This window comes from Staurois parvus, unplaced genomic scaffold (assembly GCF_062004578.1).
Source record: "Staurois parvus isolate SC_StPar_1 unplaced genomic scaffold, SC_StPar_1.0 ptg000539l, whole genome shotgun sequence".
In the NCBI taxonomy this organism is placed as follows: Eukaryota; Metazoa; Chordata; class Amphibia; order Anura; family Ranidae; genus Staurois; species Staurois parvus.
In genome coordinates, this window is record NW_028318335.1 from 253,477 (window position 1) to 278,803 (window position 25,327).

General features: G+C 43.5%; 1 protein-coding gene across 1 annotated transcript; it reads right to left on the bottom strand.

Moving 5' to 3' along the window:
- Positions 1-1,323: 1,323 nt before the first annotated feature.
- On the bottom strand, positions 1,324-21,316 carry LOC149451434 (uncharacterized). Its single transcript, XM_089690683.1, has 3 exons — positions 21,117-21,316; positions 7,945-9,522; positions 1,324-4,862 (listed from the first exon to the last, which is right to left on the bottom strand). Exons 1-3 carry the CDS (start codon positions 21,136-21,138, stop codon positions 3,232-3,234), a joined length of 3,231 nt encoding a protein of 1,076 aa, XP_089546809.1. The 5' UTR covers positions 21,139-21,316; the 3' UTR covers positions 1,324-3,231.
- Positions 21,317-25,327: the final 4,011 nt, after the last annotated feature.

Below are 25,327 nucleotides of genomic sequence, written 5' to 3' on the forward strand. Positions count from 1 at the left end.
TCATTCCTGACTATGCTTCGCTGGTGGCCCCAATCACTTCCAAAGCCAGAACCTGGCCTTCTGAGGCAGTCGACACATTCCACAGACTAAAATCCACCTTTCTCTCTGCATCGATTCTCATACGTCCGGACATTTTTCAGCCTTTTTTCTTGGAGGTAGATGCTTCATTTTTGGGAGTGGGGGCCATCCTGCTCCAAATGCATGATGGTAAGCTCCGTCCTTGTGCCTTCTTGTCCAAGAAATTTTCAGATGCTGAAAAGAATTACACTATCGGTGATCGGGAATTGCTGGCGATAAAGCTGGCACTGCAGGAATGGCAACGTCTGCTGGATGGATCCCCACATCGCATTTTGATTTATACGGATCATAAGAACCTTCAGTATCTTCAGTCTGTTGAATCCCAGACAAGCACAATGGGCTCTCTTCTTTGCCAGATTTAATTTCGACATTACCTTCCGGCCCAGTTCCAAAAATGCCCATGCGGATGCCTTGTCCAGATCATTTGACAGTGCTGACTCTGAATGTCATATTGAGCCGGAGCCTATCATTTCTGCCAATCATATCCTAGCCACCAATCATCATCAGCCTAAACGCATCCCACCCGGAAAGACCTTTGTGGTTCCCGCCCTTCATCCCAAGCTACTCAAATGGCCACATGACCCCAAACTTTCTGGACATCCTGGGGCACAACGCACCTGTGCCTTCCAGCAGCGTCATTACTGGTGGCCCTCACTGAAGATAGGACAATTAGTTCATAGGACACATCATAAAGGCCATCAAAGGTAAACTGGAACCATCATCCCTAAACAGAGGTTGAGGGCCTTCAGCACAATCTTATCACACACATAGAATGCTGTTTTACCATCTCTATACTGTCAATTTTTTGACAATTCACACCTTCAACTGTTTAACTTTATCACATTGGGGAGACAAAACAACCTCTCAACAAATGGACAGCCCAACCTGAAAGTCAGGACTCAGCAGTGTTCTTGCATCTTACAGAAAAGGGACATTCTTTGGAGGACAGGAGAACTAGTTCATAAGAGGCCTCACAAAGGCCATCTGATTTGACCTGGAACCACCATGCCTAAACAGAGGTTTAGGCCTTCAGCACCATCCGTCACCCACATAGAATGCTGTTTTACCATCTCTGTTGTGGAGATTTAAGAATTTTCTGTACACCATCAACTATTTAACTTGATCACTTGTCCAAGACTTCATTGCACCATGGTCATTATATTATGTAGTTGTAAGCCATGTACCGGGGTGGGCTCCCCAGGATACAGTGAAGTCACGAACGAGGAAAGCAACTCCAACACCAGGTTTTGTCACAACAGAATTTTACTTAGATGTGGCAAATAAACACAACCACAAATGCTGGAATATACAATAAACTTACATACACCCAGCCCAAAGGCTGAGACCCTTGTGCTGCACAGCACGGCGCCTCCTGCTGGATGAAGGTAGAAAGTGTAGTAATTTACCTACTGGGGGGCACAACTAAGCTGCCACACCTTACCTGTTATTACCCTACAGAGCAGGAATCAGTGTATGGGGGTACGGTATGGGCTAGCCTGCAGTGCAGCACAACAGCTTACAATCTTACACAAATCTATAGTATTCCCCCTCCCATAACTGCTCCTGTAGCATGTGCCTGAGTATTCCTTCTGAGCAAAAGCCATTCTAGCTTGAGTTTGTGGGATTTTATCAGTTCTCTAATGTGAAATGTCACTTTAAGTTGTGGAGTCCTTCCAATAATCAGTAATAACACTTGTGGCCTGACACAAACAGAGACCCTAACTAACTAACTATAGGCCTGTCTCAGTCTTATAGGTGCCAACACTGAAATGAGGTGAGTGCACAATTTTTACCGACCCGGGTCTGTATTTCAGCCGCTGATGACTCTGAACAGAACAAAAGTCTCTCCACTAAGCATGCAATATTTTTCAGCAATGTATGCTGCTTTGCTCCTCTGTCCTCATCAGCTTCCTGGCAGCAAATCTTCCCCTCTTTGAACAGGATTAGCGTCTTGAACACCATCAGCTTCACTCAATGGGATTTCTGATTACGGAGGGCAGTCTTCACCGCTGGATGGCCACGGATTCTCCAATCACTCAGCCTTCTTCTTTCTCTCTCTCCAGTGTGGCTTCTCTTTTCTCTTCCTGTTCACTCTCCAAGTGTAAAACCCCACCCTTTATTGAATATAGAAATAGCTATGCAGTCTGAGGCTGTGTTAGAACCGTTACATCTTGTGGCTAAACTGCAGAATGTCAGTCAGAACGTTTTTAATTTACTTCCACACAGTGTTCAAACAATGAGAGCTGTTTCCCCATCTCACATAATTAGAGCAGGTTGGTTTCAAAATCTTCCCCACCTCCCATCATGTGCTTGGACAGTCAACTGTCTTAACAAATTCCATGGTGATTGGATTACAGTAGAACTTCAGTTCCACTCTGGACAGGTTTCCCCCCTCCTCCCCTCCAGTGTCACTATTATTGTGCACGCATAGATGAAGCCACAGGGCACTGCCCAGCCTACAGGTTCTAGCAGAACTGGTCGATGTATCTGCTCACAAACAGGGAGGTTTCCATATGTGTGGCTAGACAGCGTAGGCTTCAGACTTCCTTGTTGCCAGTGTTTGCCTCTGCAAACGGTCAGGAAAACGGGTGCATGTGCAGATGTGTGAGCTCTGCAGTACATCTGTGTACACGCAGGGGGCGGAAGAGCATCTTGACAAGGCAAGAAAAGCTAAAAATAACAAAGTCGATTGATAAGAGAGGGAAAGGGGAGGAGTCAGGGCAGCACAAGATATCATTTAGGGTGAAGGTCTGCTTTATATAGATGGATCAAAATTCGACTGGTTCAGCAGGGACCAACCAAATTTTGATCCATCTATGGCCATTCCCACTCTACAGAAGTTGATCTAAAGATGGAGTTCTCTCGGTTAGGACCCTTGGAAAATTTTAATTCGATCAGCAGCTGCAGCCAATCAGCTGCAGCACTGACCAGTGTATTTTGACAGTGGAGGAGCCCCTGCTTTCAGAATACAATAACACAGTGGGGAGGATACCTCCAACCATCTCACTTGCGTGAATGGGGAATCCATTTGCTTTTTTTTAATCGATAGGCTCATTGACTTTTTTATTCAACAATAGCTTGTAGATCAGTATTGAAGAAGGCCAGAAAAAAATAACCAGTATCACCTCCCGTAGACTTCATTAGGGTTTGGCACTAATTTGGAGGTTTGTGGATTTCCCAATGTGTTGCTGAATCAGGCTGGAACCCAGGCTGGAGACTCCTCCCTGCTTTGTAGTCAAAGCTGATGCCTGCTCCTTGAAACTGAATATTACTGATAGTATGATATCTTTTAATGTTTTCTTCCAGAATTTTGATTCTCTCCACGAATCCACTCTTTCCTTCCCTCTTCTCTTTTTCGATGAGCAGCTGCATGTAATCTACAGCAGACATCGGCTTTGGCTTTAAAGCAATCTTCTGGAGAAGCTCAAGGATCCCGGCCACCTCCTGAATCAGTTTCAGCGCTTCATCCTCTGCCTTCTTTATTTCAACCTTCATTTTTATGAGAACATTTTCTAGCGTCATCACCTTCTTCTCTTCTTCTCCGTATCTTTTTTTTAAAAGGAAAAAACTTTTCTTTATTGGTTGAAGAATGGTTTGCCAGTAAAACGTTTCGGAAAAATGTGTGCTGGATCCATGTCCACACATGCGACAATTTCCAATGAAATTAAAAACTTCACAAAAATAGACAAAGGTGTCAAAATACACGAGGCAATCATGGTGGCATGTAGAGCTGCAGTGATGGCAGTTCGTTGAGTATACGGTTGAGTTTTCCTTTGTTTTTACAGATCCCCACACTTCAAACTCAAAATGCTCGTTCTTTTCAATCTCCGCCTTGTGTTCATTCAGAGCTTTCTCCGTTTGCTCCAGTTCATGCTGTTTAAACATCAACTCCTCTAGTTTTCGGCTAAGTCCCTCCAAAGATAACTCCAAAGCATTTCTTTCTGCTAGAACATTTCTTGTTAAAATTAATTTTTTACTGGCTTTTCCAGGCAAAAAATTGAAAAGAAATTCCTGAATGCTTTCCATTCCCATCTTCCACTGTTCTTCATATGCCACGTAGACCTGATTGTCCACTTCATTTGGGAGGTTGTTTGCGTACAGCATGCAGTTATTGACCTTGAAGTGCACAGGAAGTCCATCTTCAGATTTTGCACAGGGAATTTCAGCCTTAATAATTGCTGAGAGAACGCTTGGTTTCTGGTCATCAGCGAAGGTTGTGAAGAAGACTATATTCTCTCTGATGTCATTCCCAAAAATGGACAAAATGTTGTCAAACATGTACGCCTGTGTTGGAGTTAACTGAGTCAAAGATGACTGGACCACAAAACAAATAGCATCAATTTCTGTAAATTTGCACCTATAAAAAAATTCTCTGATCTTCCGCATGATTTTCTCATCATAGTTTATCCCCTTGGTGTCTCCAAATCCTGGAGTGTCAATGATGGTTATGGAATGCGGGATTCGGAAGCCATTTTCATGGTTGATCGGGTAGATGGTGACACTCGATGTTTGGTTGTGAGCTGCAGTTACTTGGAACCGGTGATCATCCTTCCACTCCACGCCAAAGATGTAGTTGATCATAGTATTAATCAGTCTTGTTTTACCAGATCCAGTTTCACCAATCATCATGATTACTTTGTTTTTCTTATTGGCCTTAACACTCTCCAGTGACATCTTGTGTATGGTCAGAGGTCCGGCCTTGTCTGAGCTGCTCAGGTACTTTTGTAGGTTTGGTAGTAGAGATGTTTTACAATCTTTTACCGATGAAGCGCTGCATTCCGTACCTACAAAATCAGCATACAAACGGTTATTAACAACATCATTATACAGGTGAAACTCGAAAAATGAGAATCTGGTGCAAAAGTTCATTTATTTCAGTAATGCAACTTAGAAGGTGACACTAATATATGAGATAGACTCATTACATGCAAAGCAAGATAGTTCAAGCTGTGATTTGTCATCATTGTGATGATTATGGCTTACAGCTCATGAAAACCCCAAATCCACAATCTCAGAAAATGAGAATATTGTGAAAAGGTGCAATATTCTCGGCTCAAAGTGTCCCACTCTAATCAGTTAATTCATCCATAACATCTGCAAAGGGTTCCTGAGCCTTTACATGGCCTCTCAGTCTGGTTCAGTAGGAATCACAATCATGGGAAAGACTGCTAACCTGACACCATCACTGACACCCTCCATAAGGAGGGAAAGCCTCAAAAGGTAATTGCAGAAGAAGTTGGATGTTCCCAAAGTGCTGTATCAAAGCACATTAATAGAAAGTTATGTGGAAGGGAAAAGTGTGGAAGAAAAAGGTGCACAATCAGCAGGGATGACCGCAGCCTGGAGAGGATTGTCAGGAAAAGGCCATTCAAAAGTGTTGGGGACTTTCACAAGGAGTGGACTGAGGCTGGAGTCAGTGCATCAAGAGCCACCACACACAGACGGATCCTGGACATGGGCTTCAAATGTCGTATTCCTCTTGTCAAGCCGCTCCTGAACAACAAACACCGTCAGAAGCATCTTACCTGGGCTAAAGAAAAACAGACCCGGTCTGTTGCTCAGTGGTCCAAAGTCCTCTTTTCTGATGAGAGCAACTTTTGCATTTCATTTGGAAACTAAGGACTCCGAGTATGGAGGAAGAATGGAGAGGCCCAAGGACCCCGAGTATGGAGGAAGAATGGAGAGGCCCAAGGACCCAGAGTATGGAGGAAGAATGGAGAGGCACAAGGACCCCAAGTATGGAGGAAGAATGGAGAGTCCCAAGGACCCCGAGTATGGAGGAGGAATGGAGAGGCCATAGGACCCCGAGTATGGAGGAAGAATGGAGAGGCCCAAGGACCCCGTGTATGGAGGAAGAAAGGAGAGGCCCAAGGACCCCGAGTATGGAGGAAGAATGGAGAGGCCCAAGGACCCCGAGTATGGAGGAAGAATGGAGAGGCACAAGGACCCCGAGTATGGAGGAAGAATGGAGAGGCACAAGGAACCCGAGTATGGAGGAAGAATGGAGAGGCCCAAGGACCCCGAGTATGGAGGAAGAATGGAGAGGCACAAGGAACCCGAGTATGGAGGAAGAATGGAGAGGCCCAAGGACCCCGAGTATGGAGGAAGAATGGAGAGGCCCAAGGACCCCGAGTATGGAGGAAGAATGGAGAGGCACAAGGACCCCGAGTATGGAGGAAGAATGGAGAGGCACAAGGACCCCGAGTATGGAGGAAGAATGGAGAGGCACAAGGACCCCGAGTATGGAGGAAGAATGGAGAGGCCCAAGGACCCCGAGTATGGAGGAAGAATGGAGAGGCCCAAGGACCCCGAGTATGGAGGAGGAATGGAGGGGCCCAAGGACCCCGAGTATGGAGGAAGAATGGAGAGGCCCAAGGACCCCGAGTATGGAGGAAGCATGGAGAGGCCCAAGGACCCAGAGTATGGAGGAAGAATGGAGAGGCCCAAGGACCCCGAGTATGGAGGAAGAATGGAGAGGCACACAGTGCAAGATGCTTGAAGTCCAGTGTGAAGTTTCCACAGTCTGTGTTGATTTGGGGAGCCATGTCATCTGCTGGTGCTGGCCCACTGTGCTTCATTAAGTCCAGGGTCAACGCTGCCGTCTACCAGGAGATTTTGGAGCACTTCATGCTTCCTTCCGCAGAAGAGCTTTATGGGGATGCTGACTTCATTTTCCAGCAGGACTTGGCACCTGCCCACACTGCCAAAAGAACCAAAACCTGGTTCAATGACCGTGGGATTACTGTGCTTGATTGGCCAGCAAACTCGCCTGACCTGAACGCCATAGAGAATCAATGGGGCATTGCCAAGAGAAAGATGAGAGACATGAGACTGAACAATGCAGAAGAGCTGAAGGCCACTATTGAAGCTTCCATAACACCTCAGCAGTGCCACAGGCTGATAGCTTCCATGCCACGCCACATTGAGGCAGTAATTGCTGCAAAAGGGGCCCAAACCAAGTACTGAGTACATATGCATGCTTCTACTTTTCAGAGGTCCGATATTGTTCTATGTACAATCCGTGTTTTATTAATTGCATGGAATATTCTCATTTTCTGAGATTGTGGATTTGGGGTTTTCATGAGCTGTAAGCCATAATCATCACAATGATGACAAATCACGGCTTGAACTATCTTACTTTGCATGTAATGAGTCTCATATATTAGTTTCACCTTTTAAGTTGCTGCACTGAAATAAATGAACATTTGCACGATATTCTCATTTTTCGAGTTTCACCTGTATAGTGGGTATAAGTCAGCAGACATTGAATTTTAGGTGAGGGTACAACCCGACAGGTTATGGTTGGGTATAATAAACTGAACCAAAATTTCTCATCATTATTAGTGAGAAACATATCAAAGGAGGGCTAAAGCTGCCCTACCTTTCCTGGCCACCCAACCTGCATGCCTGAAAAAAGGTCTGGTGCTTAGAATATCAAGGCCCCACGCCACTTTTCTTGACTTTCTTTAATTTAAAGAATTAAATCATACCCCTCTGTGTCAGCACCACATGCAGCAATAAGGCATCCCCCAAGATTTTTATGGAAAGGATTTGTGTATTTTTGAATTTGCCCGTTAAGCTTTTTGAAAAGATTAAAACAACTAGGTATTGCCAATTTCATTTGCAAACATCTGACTCTGGGATTAAGCTTTATATTACATACAAAGTCTAGGGAGTTTCTATCAAAGGCTTATTAAGAATGAAGAAACTGTAGGAGATACGACAGTAGAAAACAGGCCAGCAGCCTACAATTAACAGCAATTGTAGGCCCAATGTTAGAAGCAAAGGGGTTTTACTACAAGAATGAAGAGACTACAGTGGGGAGAGCTTTTGTGGTTTCTGACAAAAGGTAGTTAAAGTTGGTACCTGCTCTTTGAGACTGAATATTAAAATTTTGAATAGATTCTTCCAGCATTTGAATTCTCTCCACAAATCCACTCGTCTCTTCCTGCTCCTCTTTTTCGATGAGTTGATGGATGCAATCTGCGGCAGACTTTGGGTCTGGTTTTAACGCGATCTTCTGGAGACTTTCTAGGATCTTGGCCACCTCCTGAATCAGTGTTTGCATCTCCACCTTGGACTTCTTAATTTCATCTTTCAATTTAATGAGAACATTTGCTGGAATCATCACCTTGTTCTCCTCCCTTTCATATTTTTCTTTTACTTCAAAATAACTTTTCGTTTTGGGTGCAACAAAAGTTTGCCAGTAAGAGGTTTCGGAAACGTGCTTGCAGGAGCTATGTCCACACACGCTACAAGTGTCCTTCAAACTAAAAACTTCACAAGAACAAACGGAGGGGTCAAAATACATGAGGCAGTCTTGGTGACATGTGGAGTTGCACTCCTGGCAGTTGGTTGAGTATACAGATGAATTTGTCTTTCTTTTTACAGTTTCAAGCACTTTAAATTCAAAATCCTCGTTATCTTCAACCTTCTCCTTGTGTTCGTTCAGAGCTCTCTCGGTTTGTTCCAGTTCATGATGTTTCCCGGTCACCTCCTCAATTTTTAGGAGCAGTCCATCCAAAGTTACCTCCAAAGGATTTCTTTCTGCTAGATTATTCTTTGTTAAACTGAAATCTTTACTGATTATTTCAGATAAAAAGCGTACAAGAAATGTTTCAATGTTTTCCATTCCCATCTTCCACTGCTCTTCATAGGTCTTGTAGACATAGGTGTCCTCTTCATCGGAGTGGTTCTTAGCGTACACCATGCTGTTATTGACCTTAAAGTACGCAGGTTTTCCATCTTCATATTTCGCACAGAGAACATCATCCTCAGTAATTGCTGAGGGAACGTTTGGTTCCTGCACATCGGCGAAGGTAGTGAAGAAGACTATATTATCCTTGATGTCATTCCCAAAAATGGATAAAATGTTGTTATAGATGTACCGTTGTGTTGGAGTTAACCCAGCCAAAGTAGACCGAACCACAAAACAAATGGCATCAATTTCTGTAAATTTGCATTTATGAAAAAATTCTCGTAACTTCCGCATTTTTTTCTCATCATGATTTATTTTCTTGGTGTCTCCAAACCCCGGAGTGTCAATGATGGTTAAGGTGTACGGGATTTGAAAGTAATCTTCATTGTTGATCTGGTAGATGGTGACGCTCGATGTTTGGCTGTGAGCTTGACTCTTCTCACTACTCTCTGCAACTAACTGGATCCGATGATCATCCTTCCACTCCACACCAAAGATGAAGTTGACCATACTGTTGATCAGGGCTGTTTTTCCAGATCCGGTCTCACCAACCATCATGATCACTTTGTTTTTCTGATCGGCTTTTGCTGTTCCAAATTCCCATATCTTCTGGTGCTTCACATGCTCCAGTGACATCCGGTAAATGGTCAGAGGTCCAACCTTCTCTGTGCTGCTCAGGGACTTGTTTGTTTTTCGTCGTAGGGACTTTTGATGTTTTTCTACCATAGAAAGGCTGCGCTGAATACCTAAAAAAATCAACATACAAATAGTTATTGATGATATTTTTATATGACCACCATAATAAGTCACCAAACTATTATAAAAGGGTACAACCAGACAGGCAATGGTGAGGTGGGCTAAAATGAACTTAAAAAGTCCCCTACTTAAAGTATAACTAAAGTCAAAACTTTTTTGTTAGTTTTGGACAGAGTGGAGAGGGATTACAACAGCTATTATGTTTTTATTGCTTTCTGTGCCCCCGTTAGGGAGATTCACCCTCTCTGCTTGTCCTGTTTACCATTATCTTTGAAAGTGAAAGTAAAGAAAACACCAAATTTTGGGTTTTCCACAGAAAAATAAGAGGGCACATTTTCCAAAAGGGACACAAGTTCTGGTGACCTGGGGGTCCCCAAAGAAATTCCCTTCATTAGCAAGAATTTTCTCTCACTTCCTTCTTTGGCTTTGGGACAGGAAGTGAAAGTAAATCTCCACAATGGGACACAAATAGTAATAAATAAATAAATTGACAGGACTTACAACCTTCCCTTACTCTATCCAAAATGGAAAAAAAAAAGTTTTTCCTATAGTTCTACTTTAATTAGTGAGAAACACAGTAGATCTTTATAAAAATAGAGGGCATTTTCATTTATAACTTCCATCACTGAATTAAAAAAATTAAGTGTTTATAAGCCAGACTCTACGAAAGATGCATTTGATGGCATTATACAGACCATGCATGGGTCGATTTTCGAACTAATTTTCTTTCAAAAATCGGAAACTTTGTGCGTTTTTGTAATCCGATGGCACCACCATTGATTTCAAAATTTGACCAACCAAGCCTTCAATTTCACCTCAAGTTGTTACAGAAAAGAATTTTTGTGCCTCTGAATCTTTTCTTTCCAGGTCACAGCTCATACTCATTTCTTTTTCAATTATATTTCCCGTACGATTAACACAGTAGCCAAAGCAAATTGCATAAAAACTGGAATGAAGTAAGGGAGTCTACAGGTCTCATGCCTGCTAAACTAGTGTTGTAGTTGCCTATGACTAAAACTCATCCATGGGGAACTGTCCATATGGATGACTGAGATCACTCAAGGGTCGTATTTAAACATTACAGAGAAATTTGAGGCTACTTGTATAATCATCTGCTACCCAGAGCTTAAAAAAGACAATTGATTGATCTAGAAATCTACAAAAGGAATCCTTCTAAGGGAATAAAAGTAGATAGTGAAGGGGTAAGGTGACCGTTTTAATGAATATTTTCCAAAAGATTCAAAATAGTGGACCTGGATAGTGAGAGGTCATCTCCGAGAGGCCTCCATAGAGTTGAGGGATCCATGGCATGTGAGCTAAATTATGGCTTGCCATGGACCTCCCCAGGGCCACTTATACTTTCTGGGATTACAATAAATTTTATTAGGTTTTGAAGAGAAAAACAATATACTGTATGTGACGGGAGTCACTTTGGGTGGGGGGCCCATGGAACACAGCTCACTTTGGAGAAGTGGGGAGACCCGTCTCAGCTCCCCATATCCCTATTATGTGTAAGTCACCTTGTGACTGTTAGGGGTACAGGGTGATCTGTTCTAATATTGGGGTGGGGGGGTTGTTGATTGTTTAATGGTTAAATCCCAGTGTTCTATTGTGTGTCTGGCTTGGGAGAAAACTATTATTGGATGTATGTGTTTGTGTATTGGCTTGGTGGGGGGTGTTTCCAGCAGCCCTCCTGATGGGACTGTCTGTTGGTGTGTCTCTTGTTACTAAAGGTAGATTGCCCCACTCCATGTCATAATGCAGGGGGGAGTGTTGTTCCCTTGGATGTATATATCTTGTATCTGTGTTAAAAATAAAGTAGTCTGTTTCCTGGTTTACTTCAAGATTGGTGTCGTCTAGTCTTGTATGGTCTGCTGTGGTGTCTGTGGCGGTGTTCAGACGGGGAAGCGGTATTCTAACGGAAGTACCCAAGTGCAGTCTGGGGACGGTTCCGTTACACTGTATGTATATATATATATATATACACACACACACACACACTGTATATGGAAACAAATATACAACATGAGGTACAAAACAGTACAATATAGGTATTAGATAACAATGTGTAACAAATTAAAGGAGCAAACGTAGGCACTGTGACTGGACGGAACACTGCATGTGAGGCCGGAGAACCTGTGGGGGCCCTCATTCGCTGAGAGGGAGACTGCCAGGACCTGCTGGAAGCCACCGATCGGGTGAGAGTCCCATACACTAGTTAAGTGAGGAAGCACTGACATTCTCCTCATACCTGCTACTTTCCTGCACACAGTTGTGGACATTGCATTCAGTTGACACGTGTTTTGGCCTAGCTCCCATAGCCGCTACTATTGAACACATTTGCAGCACAGAGCTGACCACAGCGCGTGCCCTTCTGCAGGCCAGATCAAATCAGTGCTCCCTGAACCATTGGCCCACCCTCCTAAAGGAACTTCTACCAATGTTGCCATTGGTCACTGCATCCCAGAGTGGAGTTGTCCTTTTGTCAACAAGGATATTTGCAATTTTGACATCTTATTTGCCAAAAAGCTGATCTTTTCCCAGTGAGTATTGTCTCCCATTAGAGGAGACAATACCCAAGTCAAGTGTAACTTAAAGGAAAAGTCCTTGTCCTTTCTTCTACCTCCCCCTTTGAATTAATCCTGTCAAAAACTATCACCTACATTACTGTCTATTTTTGCACCAACTGGGCCCCAGCAAGTGCGCAGAAGAACCCTCACTGCATTTAAAGGGACATTGACTACCCTGGTAAAAGAGCTCTTTTACCTCAGATTTAAACCTTGCCATCAGATTCGGAGGACCAAAAGAGAGCTAGTCCAATGTTGTTGATAGTTCTTATTGCTAACTGGGGTTGACACCACCTCAGGTCGAAGGTATCGGGTTAACTTCTGAAGAGCAGCCCTGCTAACACTGATTGAGGTTCTTCTGTATGTATTGTTTCTCTGCTTAGAGTTGCTAGAAGTAATTATTGCCATTCCAAGTGTCAATACCATTTTGTACTGTTCAACCAAGATTACATTGGAGTCTAATATAAACCTCATATCGGTTTACTCTGTGTGTGAGTTTACTTTCTGGTGATTATTTACTCTGGTCAAAGGAATCCAGTGGTGTCAGCAGGCTTTTGGCTTTCAAAGAGCGGTCCAGAATGACAGGGAGCTCCCGAAAATAACTCAGTGACTCTTAAGGGGGTATTGCTGCATTAGTATGGGTATCATTGAGAATGGAAGTCAGATATTTGTGCATCATGGCACCCAGGGGGTGTTGCTTGGCCTAAGCAAAGGGTATCGATGGTTGTTCCAAGGCTTTGCCAGGCCGCCAGGAAGACGTATCCCACCAGCATCCATTCATATTTGTTTAGATGTGGAATGGGCTTGTGCAGGAGTGCTTCACAAGGGTTTAGAGTGAGGGTAGTATGGAGGCCCAAATGTAGTAGGTCATACTTTCCGATTAACATGACCCTGCCAGTTAGGGATTCTGGTCAGTGCCACTGCTTTAAAAGAGGTGTAAACATTGGAAGGACTCAGCCCACCCTCTGCTTTGGGTTTGGTGGTAATATGCTATACAAATAGATGGCAATCACCATATTAGCCTTTGCAATAGGGTGCACATGGAAGGGCAATGCACACCACAAACAAACTAATTTCCTAGCAAACCTACCTGCTAGCTTGCAAACAAACCAAGTGGACCGTGTGTAACAATTCACATTAAAAGAGAAGGTTTCATTGCACACATTTGCAAATATATGTGGAAGCCGCAGTGCCCAAACCAAGGCACCTCTGTATACTGCAGTCCTAACTCTATAGTTTTGAGAGCCTCCAAATGTCGGATGCAGCAAGGCGCATATACTAGCAATGCACTACGTTTTGGTGATCTGTCAATAACCAGCAGTGTGGTCAGAGGCAAATTTACCACCTAAGGCATTTGCCTAGGGCGGAATTTTTTAGGGGGGCAGCCAGCGGTGCACTGACAACTCATGGGGCCCCCGGGCAATAGGGGATCATGGGACCCCTGTGTCCTTGTCCAAACTCAAAAAAAGCCTATGAAAAAGGTACCAGGGGCATCTCATGGGGCCCCCTACTGACCCCGGGCCCTCGGGCAGCGCCCGAGTTTCCAATCGGTCAGTCTGCCCCCTGGAAGAAAGGACATATGCAGCATGGGGACCAGGTGGGATCTGAGAGAGTCTGTGGGCTGCTTGATGGTGTATGCAAAGCCCAACTGTCATTCCCAGGGATGTCCAGAGCTGAAAAGGTCTTTCTCTCTGTCGCTGGGGGGGTGGGTGCTAGTGAAAGGCTCTGTCGGGTGGGGGGGCATGATGGTGCCGGGGTGTTGCTGGTCACTGTCAGGCTCTCTCCATGGAAGGGGGGGGGGGGGTCTGCTGTTGGTTGGTGTCAGGCTCTCTACGCCAAGGAGGAGGGGTGTCCGATTTTTGTATTGCCTAGGGCAGCACGAAACCTAAATACACCACTGAGTGTGGTACATCCTGGCCTTTTAGACACCAGCACTGCAGGATTTCATGGTAGAGTGGCGAGCACCAGTAGTGCAGTACAAGCTGGAGAGGTGGCCAGCACTAGCAGCTTAAAGCAACCGCATCCACCAAGAATTCAAGCACAGGCCCACAGAGCCCATAGTAGCCTTCCAAAAGTATAGAACTACCCCCTTAGGAGTTGCTAAGTTTTTTGGTCCCCCTACAGTCATTCACAGCCAGGCAACACGCATTTTCTTCCTCCACACGTGCACACAGAGACAGTAACCAGTCCTATAAAAATATATAAATATGAAAATCAATAAACACAAAACTAACAAGTAAAAACTGAAGAAAAAAAAAATTAGGTGTCCGGCAGTCTGCCACTCTGGGGCCACCTGGGCTGGGAACTTTCAGATAGATTATACTGGAGGGGCTGCAGCACAAAGAGCTTTGAAAAAGTGGGGCTCAGACCACTGGACAGGGGGGTGGCTATGATGTACCTTTTCTTTCAGCTGATTCCCATTGCCATCTGACACTGCGCTGTCCAGCCACTGTACAAGATTTATGGAGATTGTCTCTCAAGTAATACACTCTTAATATTTATTTCTAAACAATCACTGCCTTGTCTCTACCTCTTATATTGCAGCCTAACCAAGCTTTTTACATACTGTCCAGCCACTGAAGAAATGTGTTTTTATTACAAAATATATGAAAATTATTTTTAAAAATACATTTCAAATAAACTGTATGTCTTTAACCCCTTGCCTACAGGGCACTTCTACCCCCTTCCTGCCTACAGGGCACTTCTACCCCCTTCCTGCCTACAGGGCACTTCTACCCCCTTCCTGCCTACCGAGCACTTCTATCCCCTTCCTGCCTACAGGGCACTTCTACCCCCTTCCTGCCTACAGGGCACTTCTACCCCCTTCCTGCCTACCGGGCACTTCTATCCCCTTCCTGCCTACAGGGCACTTCTACCCCCTTCCTGCCTACCGGGCACTTATACCCCCTTCCTGCCTATTGGGCACTTCTACCCCCTTCCTGCCCACAGGGCAGTTCTACCCCCTTCCTGCCCACAGGGCAGTTCTACCCCCTTCCTGCCCACCGGGCACTTCTACCCCTTTCCTGCCTACAGGGCACTTCTACCCCCTTCCTGCCTACAGGACACTTCTACCCCCTTCCTGCCTACAAGGCACTTCTAACCCCTTCCTGCCCACAGGACACTTCTACCCCCTTCCTGCCTACAGGGCACTTCTACCCCCTTCCTGCCCACAGGACACTTCTACCCCCTTCCTGCCCACAGTTCAGTTCTACCCCCTTCCTGCCCACCGGGCACTTCTACCCCCTTCCTGCCCACAGTTCCGTTCTACCCCCTTCCTGCCCACCGGGCACTTCTACCCCCTTCCTGCCCACCGGGCACTTCTACCCCCTTCCTGCCTACAGGACACTTCTACCCCCTTCCTGCCTACCGGGCACTTCTACCCCCTTCCTGCCTACCGGACACTTCTACCCCCTTCCTGCCCACCGGGCACTTCTACCCCCTTCCTGCCTACCGGGCACTTCTACCCCCTTCCTGCCTACCGGGCACTTCTACCCCCTTCCTGCCTACCGGGCACTTCTACCCCCTTCCTGCCCACCGGGCACTTCTACCCCCTTGCTGCCTACAGGACACTTCTACCCCCTTCCTGCCCACAGGGCACTTCTACCCCCTTTCTGCCCACCGGGCACTTCTACCCCCTTCCTGCCCACCGGACACTTCTACTCCCTTCCTGCCTACCGGGCACTTCTACCCCCTTCCTGCCTACAGGGTACTTATACCCCCTTCCTGCCTACCGGGCACTTCTACCCCCTTCCTGCCCACCGGGCACTTCTACCCCCTTCCTGCCTACAGGGCACTTCTACCCCCTTCCTGCCCACCGGGCATTTCTACCCCCTTCCTGCCCTCCGGGCACTTCTACCTCCTTCCTGCCTACAGGGCACTTCTACCCCCTTCCTGCCTACTGGGCACTTCTACCCCCTTCCTGCCCACCGGGCACTTATACCCCCTTCCTGCCCACCGGGCACTTCTAACCCCTTCCTGCCTACAGGGCACTTCTATCCCCTTCCTGCCCACTGGGCACTTCTAACCCCTTCCTGCCTACAGGGCACTTCTACCCCCTTCCTGCCCTCCGGGCACTTATACCTCCTTACTGCCTACAGGACATTTCTACCCCCTTCCTGCCCACAGGGCACTTCTACCCCCTTTCTGCCCACCGGGCACTTCTAACCCCTTCCTGCCTACCGGACACTTCTACTCCCTCCCTGCCTACCGGGCACTTCTTCCCCCTTCCTGCCTACCGGGCACTTATACCCCCTTCCTGCCCACCGGGCACTTCTACCCCCTTCCTGCCTACAGGGCACTTCTACCCCCTTCCTGCCCACCGGGCATTTCTACCCCCTTCCTGCCCTCCGGGCACTTCTACCCCCTTCCTGCCTACAGGGCACTTCTACCCCCTTCCTGCCTACTGGGCACTTCTACCCCCTTCCTGCCCACCGGGCACTTCTACCCCCTTCCTGCCCACCGGGCACTTCTACCCCCTTCCTGCCCACCGGGCACTTATACCCCCTTCCTGTCCAGGCCAATTTCCAGCTTTCAGCGCTGTCACATTTTGAATGACAATTGCGCGGTCATGCAACACTGTAACCATATGACATTTTTATCATTTTTTTGTGACAGATAGAGCTTTATTTTGGTGGTATTTAATCACCTCGGGGGATTTTTATTTTTTCTTAAACAAACCAAAAACCACTGAAAATTTAGAAAAAAAAACGTTTTTTCTTAGTTTTTGTTATACAATTTTGTAAATAAGTGATTTTTCTCCTTCACTGATGTGCGCTAATGAGGCTGCAGTGATGGGCACTGATAGGCTGCACTGATGGGCACTGATGAAGAGGCACTGGTAGGTTGCACTGATGGGCATTGACAGGCATCACTGATGGGCACTGAAAGGCAGCACTGATACATGACACTGATATATGGCACTGATAGGCGGCACTGACTGCCACTGTTAGGAGGCACTGACTGGCACTGATAGGCGGCACTGACTGGCACTGATAGGCGGCACTGATTGGTAGCACATATAGGTGGCACTGATTGGCATTGATAGGTGGCACTGACTGGCACTGATGGGTGACATTGAAAGGCAGCTCAGATTGGCACTGATATGTGGCATTGATGTGGCACTGATGGGCACTGGCACGTGGCACTGATGAGCACTGACTACTGGCACTGATGGACACTGACAGCTGGCACTTCTGGGGCCACACTGATCATCAGGGCACACTGATCATCAGTGCCCTGATGATCAGTGTAGATGTCCCCTCCACGGAATGCCGATTACCAGCTCTCCTCTCTTTTCCTCTGTCAGCGTGACAGCTCGAGAGGAGAGAAATGCTGATAACCGGCATTTCCGTGTTTACATGTGATCAGCTGTGATTGGGCACAGCTGATCACATGACCGAGCTGACATCTTCGGCTCTTTCCGTGATCCGCTGTGTCCGAGGGACACAGCGCACCGGCGATCGCCGCGCTGCGCGCTCCCTGAGCCGCGCATGCGCGGTGAGAATGGAAGGACGTCATATGACATCCTATCAGAACGAGAGAACTGCCTTGTGCCCGTCATTGTACTATATGGTAGGCGGAAGGTGGTTAGAAATACAAATCTACATTTTCGGAATGCATTTACAAATATATGTAAAAATATATGTTACAATGACTTTTTTATATGTTAAAAAAAATCTGAAGAATACATTTTAAAAACATTCTTCAGATTTTTTTTTTAACATATACTAAAGTCATTTTTACATATATTTGTAAATGCACTCCAAAAATGTTGATGAAATATTATATATATATTTGAAAAAGTATTTTTAAAAATATTTTTCATCTATTTTGTAATAAAAACACATTTCTACATGCAGTATATATATATATATATTTATTGAAATATATTTTGAAGAAAATTGAATATGGCCAAAATTGTAGTATTTCAATTATATGTCAATATATTTGGGAAGAAAATTTTTTTAAAAATATATTTAAAATATACTTTTCTTCCATGTGGGGTGTGAAGCCATACACTGGGCATAATAGTACAGGGCTGCTTTCACACTGTCTGCTGCGGTTTCCCCACAACGCAGGTGCAATGCAGTGTACCTGCAGCTTTCCTGCAGGTTTGCTGTGCTTATCCATAGATGTCTATTATATCCTGCAGGTTTGGTGCGCTTTCAGAAAGAGCACCAAAACTCCTGAATGCAAGAGCCCCCCCAAAAAAACAACTAAATTTACCTACAGACACCTATACTACCTAACCAAGTAAGTGCTACATTTGCCAAGTGATTCAGCTGCATGGTTTTACCAGCCCCCAATTTCACATGTGAATGAGCTCTAAGGGAGCCGCTGCTGAATGCAACTAAGGGCTCATTCACAGGTGCAGCAGGCACTACCGCTCCTCTGAAAAGTGATCCAAGTGTGTTTGAAAGGTGCTGGGGAGGCGATATGTTGCAATATGGTAGTACGGCAATTAGAGGTTTATATCAGGTGTGAGGAGGCGACTCTGTGCCCGGTGATCTTTGACTTGTTGTCCAGGTAAATCTCCACTTCTTTAAGGTTGCCTATCGCTGCACTAGATCAATGGTACTTCATCATACTTCATCATACTTCATCATACTTCATCATACATCATCATACTTCATCATACTTTATCATACATCATCATACATCATCATACATCATCATACTTCATCATACTTCATCATACTTCATCATACTTTATCATACTTTATCATACTTCATCATACTTCATCATACTTTATCATACTTTATCATACTTCATCATACTTCATCATACTTTATCATACTTTATCATACTTTATCATACTTTATCATACTTGGGAATGTGAAATGACAGCATACAGGATATAATAAAATATTGTGTAAACTTGGTGCTTACAGGAACATAATAGCCAAAAGAATTTAGCCAAGTGCAATGTATGCCATAGATGTACCGTTAGAATTGTATGGAAGGCTTTATAAATGGTCAGCTTCTGCCCATTTAGAAAAATGTAGGATATAAATGTGGATATGTAAAGAAAGTTAAAAACGGGAAAAAGAAAAGATGGGAAAGGAAAAGAAAAGGAAGAAAAATGGAAAGGAAAGGAAAAGAAAAGAGGAAAGGAAAAGGGGAAATGAAAGGAAAGGAAAAGGGAAAAAGGAAAAGAAAGGAAAAAAAAAAGGAAAGGAAAAATTGAAAAGAAAAAAGAAAAGGAAAGAAAAAAAGGAAAATGGAAAATAAAATGAAAGAAAAGAAAAAAGGAAACGGAAAAGGGAAACAGAAAGGAAAGGGGAAAAGGGAAATGAAAAGGGAAAAAAAAGGAAAATAAAAAAGGGAAAAGGCGAAAGGAAAGGAAAAGAAAAATGGAAAAGGGAAGGACAGGAAAGAAAAAAGGAAAAGAAAAATGGAAAAGAGAAGGACAGGAAAGAAAAATGGAAAAGTAAAGGAAAGCAAAAGAAAAGGAAAAGGGAAAAGAAGAAAAAGAGTAAAATGGAAAAGAAAAAAGGAAAAAAAAAGGGAAAGGAAATGTAAAGAAAAGGGGAAAGGAAAAGAAAAGGGAAAAGAAAAAAAAAGAAAGGAAAAGGGAAAAGAAAAGGAAAGGAAAAGAAAAAAGGTAAAGGGAAAAGGAAATGAAAGAAAACAAAAAGGGAAAAGGAAATGAAAGAAAACAAAAAGGGAAACAGAAAGGAAAGGGAAAGGAGAGGGGAAAAGGAAAGGGAAATGAAAAGGGGAAAGGAATGGAAAAAAAGGAAAAGGACAGGAAAGGAAAGAGAAAGGGAAAAGAAAAGGAATGGAGAGGGGAAAAGGAAAGGGAAATGAAAAGGGAAAAGAAAAGGAAAGGAAAAGAAAAAAAAGGGTAAAGGGCAGGAAAGGAAAGAAAAAGTGAAAATTAAAGTGAAAGGGCAAAGGAAAGGAAAGGAAAAATGGAAAAGCAAAGAACAGGAAAGAAAAATGGAAAAGGAAATGAAAGGAAACTAAAAGGGAAACAAGAAAAAGGGAAAAGGAAAGGAAAGAAGAGGGGAAAAGGAAAGGGAAATGAAAAGGAAAGGAAAAGAAAAAAAGGTAAAGGGAAAAGGAAAGGAGAGGGAAAAAGGAAAGGAAAAGGGAAATGAAAAGGGAAAAGAAAAGGAAAGGTAAAGGGAAAAGAAAAGGAAAAGGACAGGAAAGGAAAGAAAAAGGGAAAATGAAAGGAAAAGGGCAAAGGAAAGGAAAAGAAAAATGGAAAAGCAAAGGACAAGAAAGGAAAATGGAAAAGCAAATGAAAGGAAACTAAAAGGAAAAGGGAAACAGACAGGAAAGGAAAGGAAAGTAAAAGGGACAAGGAAAGGAGAGGGGGAAAGGAAAGGGAAATGAAAAAGGAAAAGAAAAGGAAAGGAGAAGAAAAAAAGGTACAGAGGAAAGGAAAGGAAAGGAAAAGAACAGGAAAGGAAAGAAAAAGGGAAAATGAAAGGAGAAGGGAAAGGAAATGAAAAGGGAAAAGAAAAGGAAAGGAAAAGAAAAAAAGGTAAAGGGAACAGGAAAGGAGAGGGAAAAAGGAAAAGGACAGGAATGGAAAGAAAATGGGAACATGAAAGGAAAAGGGAAAAGGAAAGGAAAAGAAAAATGGAAAAGCAAAGGAAAGGAAAGAAAAGGAAAAGGAAAAGGAAAAGGAAAAGGAAAGGAATGAAAAAGGTTAAAGGAAAAGGGAAAGGAAAGAGAGAGCATATGGAAGCATTCCATCCCTACAACACAGCGGTCCTCCTGAATAAATGTGGAGGAGTTTTTAAAGTAAAATTTTGAAAACAATAAAGTTATAAAGAGACAAATTCAGACTCGGACATTAAACAACTCCCGGGATATGACACGTTACAATTTTCACATTGAACCAAATACACAGAAAACCCCTCTTCCCACCAACAATGCGACTAATAAAGAGTCTTCCCCATTGTGTTACTTTGTATATAATCCCGAGGAGTCTTCACCGGCCATGAATCTCCCATCATTTCCCCATCATTACCCCCCTAAATATACCAACATGTAGTCCTACCTGTCCCTGGAGCACCAGCCATGGTCTCTGCGTGGTGTTTGCTTCCTCCAGTCCTGGCCCCCCTCCTATATACTCTTCAGCCTCTTTCACTTTCTGTTCCTCGGAACTTTTCCCAGCAGAATTTCTCGTACTTCTGGCAGTAACACTGAGCTCATATCTGTCCACAAGCAGAGAATACAAGGAGTGCTACACATCCAGGGTAATCCTGACTGATTGGCTGAGCTCAGGGCAGCTCCAGGCAATGTATATACTGGTGAAAACAAAAAAAGAAAAAAATAGTGAAGCGCTTATATCTCATAAATAAATAAAATAAAGTGCATTCAAAAAAGAATTAATAAAAATGAATTAATATAAATCTGATACTCCTGTGTGACAAATCTATATAATAAACACTAATACCTCCCTCTGGTGGGAGAACAAAATAGTGCAACCGAATGTAATTAAGCTTTAGTGATTCAACACACACTATAAAAAAACGTAATATACCGCGCATATAACAAATATCTATACATAACCAAATGTGAATAAATTAGTGAATATAAAATTAATTATTCACATAAAATAGTGCCAAATTCATACACATTTCATATACATCATAAGTGAAAAAGAAGAAATGTCCATGCATGTGACTCTGTGCTTTTAGAAAACACAGGTGATTTCCACTTCTAGGTGCAAATAATCTCCTGCAAATGGCAGCAATGCCCGCTCACCTCCCCTCCTTGACCCGCACAGGGCCCCAAAGCAGTTTCCACCTCAGTGGTGTATCTCCTCCGGCAGACTCCTTATTCCTCCTCCTCTCTTATTCAGACTCATAGAAAGACATAAAACTTTCCATAGTGTAGTATATTTATTAAGAAAAGGGTAAAACACCACAAATAATTCCACTCACGTGGTCCTCTTGGTTAACAAGCGTTTTTACCACAACCTATGGGTAAATCTGCATGGGGAATCCAATATGGCGTCCGGACGTGCGTCACCAGGAATAACGAAGTGTTTATTATATAGATTTGTCACACAGGAGTATCAGATTTATATGAATTCATTTTTATTCATTCTTTTTTGAATGCACTTTATTTTATTTATTTATGAGATATAAGCGCTTCACTATTTTTTTCTTTTTTGTTTGCACTTGTTGGTCTTAGTTAAGTGACAGCAGCTAAATTATAGTAATTATTCCATCGAGCGCAAGAGGATCCTTTACACTTTAACCATTTCAATACCGGGCACTTTTACACCTTCCTGCCCAGGCCAGTTTTCAGGTTTCAGCGCTCTCACACTTTGAATGACAATTGCGCGGTCATACAACATTGTACCCAAACTGAAATTTTATTATTTTCCTCACACAACTAGAGCTTTCTTTTGGTGGTATTTAATCACCGCTGGGGTTTTTATTTTTTGCTAAATTAACAAAAAAAGATCAAAAATTTTGAAAAAAAAACACATTTTCTTTGTTTCTGTTATAAAAGTTTACAAATAAATAATTCATAAATTTAGGCCGAGATGTATTCTGCTCCATGTCTTTGGTGAAAATAACCCAAATTAGGATGTATTATTTAGTCTGTAGGAATTATAGAGTTCACAAACTATGATATAGATCTGAAAATTGATCAATCCTGAAGTACTGACAGCCAATCTAATTTCTTGAGGTCCAAGAATGTCAGAATAGTACAGATATCCCCCAAATGTCAGAATAGTACAGATATCCCCCAAATGTCAGAATAGTACAGATATCCCCAAATGACCCCTTTTTGCAGAGTAGACAGTCCGACGTACTTCATAAGAGGCATGGCGAGTTTTTTGAAGTTGTATTTTTTTTGTCATAATTTTTCGGAAAATTAAAAAATTTAAAAAATTATTTTCACTATTTTTTTTTTTACATACTGTCACCAGTGCAGTACAGCGTCATCATATAACTGGCATGGCGGTGAACAGGGACACTGACTGGTGACAGTATGAAAAAAAAAATATATATATTTTTTATTTTTTTTATTTTTTTATTATTTTTAATTTTTTATTACATTTGTTTAATTTTTTTTTAAGATTTTTTTTTCATATTTTACTATGACCAAAGTAGTACAATGTTACCATAGTAACATTGTACTACTTTGGGGAAGTGATCAGTATTTTTTTTTTTACACAATTTGCTTATAGCAAAGAATTACTTTGCTATAAGCAAGCATTTACCTGAATAAAATCGATTCATTCAGCTTTTTTTTTTTTTTTTTGTGCTTAGCTGTGATTTGGTCACAGCTAATCACATGACATGTGCATGTGATTAGCTGTGACCATTCACAGTTAGGCACTAGTATACAATGGATGGCATCATGAATGAAGCCATCCATTGTATACAACTGTCATGTGACCTGCTGTGATTGGTCACAGCAGGTCACATGGTACCAGCAACGGGAGCCGGTCCGAGGTGCACGGCCGGTGACAGATCGCACTGCTGCTCCGCTCTGCATTAGCGCAAACGGCGCATGTGCGGGAGCATGCCAAATGGCGTGCACCCGGAATGGAGAGACACATCTGAAGCCGCCAAACGGCCATTGGCCGGGCGGCTATTGGTTAATTACTGCCCAAAAAGAAGACCCAATAATTGGCTTATTTTATAGACATATAGAAGATCCCAACCAAAATCCCATTAATCAGGAAATATGTAGTGGGAAGGAGGATTTACGTAATTTAATGAAATCCAAATCCCAATTCGCTTTGTACCAGGGATTGTTGATACGAACCTCAAAGGGTGGTATCCAACAATGGGTCGTCCCACTTAAATTTAGAGGTCTAATGCTACAGCATGCCCATGATGCTCCTACTTCCGGGCATCGCGGAGAGAAAATTACATATGAGATCCTGCGGGATTATGCCTACTGGCCTCATATGTTACATGATGTGAAGGCGTACTGCCAAGGTTGCCTAATATGTCCCCAATTTCAACCTACCAAACCAACTCATAGAGCACCTCTCCAGAAAAGGGGGATATGTATTCCTTGGTCAGACCTTCAAATGGATTTTATTGGGCCCGTAACAAAATCTTCACGAGGAAATCGATATATGTTAAGAGTTACATGTTTATTTACCAAGTATGTTGAATGTATTCCAGCACCGAATAATAGCTCCGAGACATGTGCTGCATTATTAATAAATCATGTCTTTTCACGTTTTGGTCTCCCACAGAGGATAGAGTCTGACAGAGGATCGCACTTCACTAGCGAAGTGATGGCCAAACTGTGGAAAATTTTGGGGGTTAAAAGGAAATTGCATATCGCCTATCGGCCAGCCTCTAGTGGTGGAGTAGAACGATACAATCAGACCATCGTTAACGTCCTTCAGAAATTTGTTAAGGAAACAGGCAAGGACTGGGATATAAAACTTCCACTGGTCCTGATGGCTTTGAGGGCTACTCCGAACACAGTCACAAAAATGTCATCCTTTGAACTGATGACAGGTAGACGGATGGTACTGCCCCAGCACTTATTGTATCGCACTACAGATCAAAATTTGATCAATGCCACCACCACACACCAGTACATAGAGGATCTACATAAACATTTGCAATATGCTTTTGCTTTTGCCCAGCGAAATTTGGAAAGAGCTGCAACTAGTGCTAAGACATACTATGATCTCAAAACCTCCAAGAAGGAATATGAGATTGGTGACAAGGTCTATCTATACAACTTTGCAAGAGACCAGATCAAGGAGCGGAAATTCCTTCCATCTTGGAAAGGTCCGTTCTCCATTGTTGACAAGATTTCCCCGGTGGCGTATAAATTATCTATTCCCCGGAATGGTGAAATCAGTGAGAGATGGGTGCACATCAATCAATTACGTGCTTGCCATCCAAAGTCTCAATTGCAGTTGTTGGAAGACTAACCCACCAGTTCCTACCTGGAGATATTAGAATCATTATTGAATTTCCTTTTAATTTTTCATTCATCTTTTGCCTTTCAGGATCCAGTCATATAATATTCTGTGTATCCAGTACTTAAACTGTTCATTTTCCATAATTTAGTAATGAAGGCCCAGACGATGACCAGCCCGGCGATCGGAGGTGTCAATGACCAGACCCTAGAAGGAAGCTCAGGTGGCTACCTGATGTCCTGTGGGAAAGACCAAACTGCCAGGGATCGATCCGGAGATGACAACCTGATGTCCCAGAAGTCTAAGGTCCAGTCCAGAGAAAGAAACCCGCCTACGAGACCGTCCCAAAG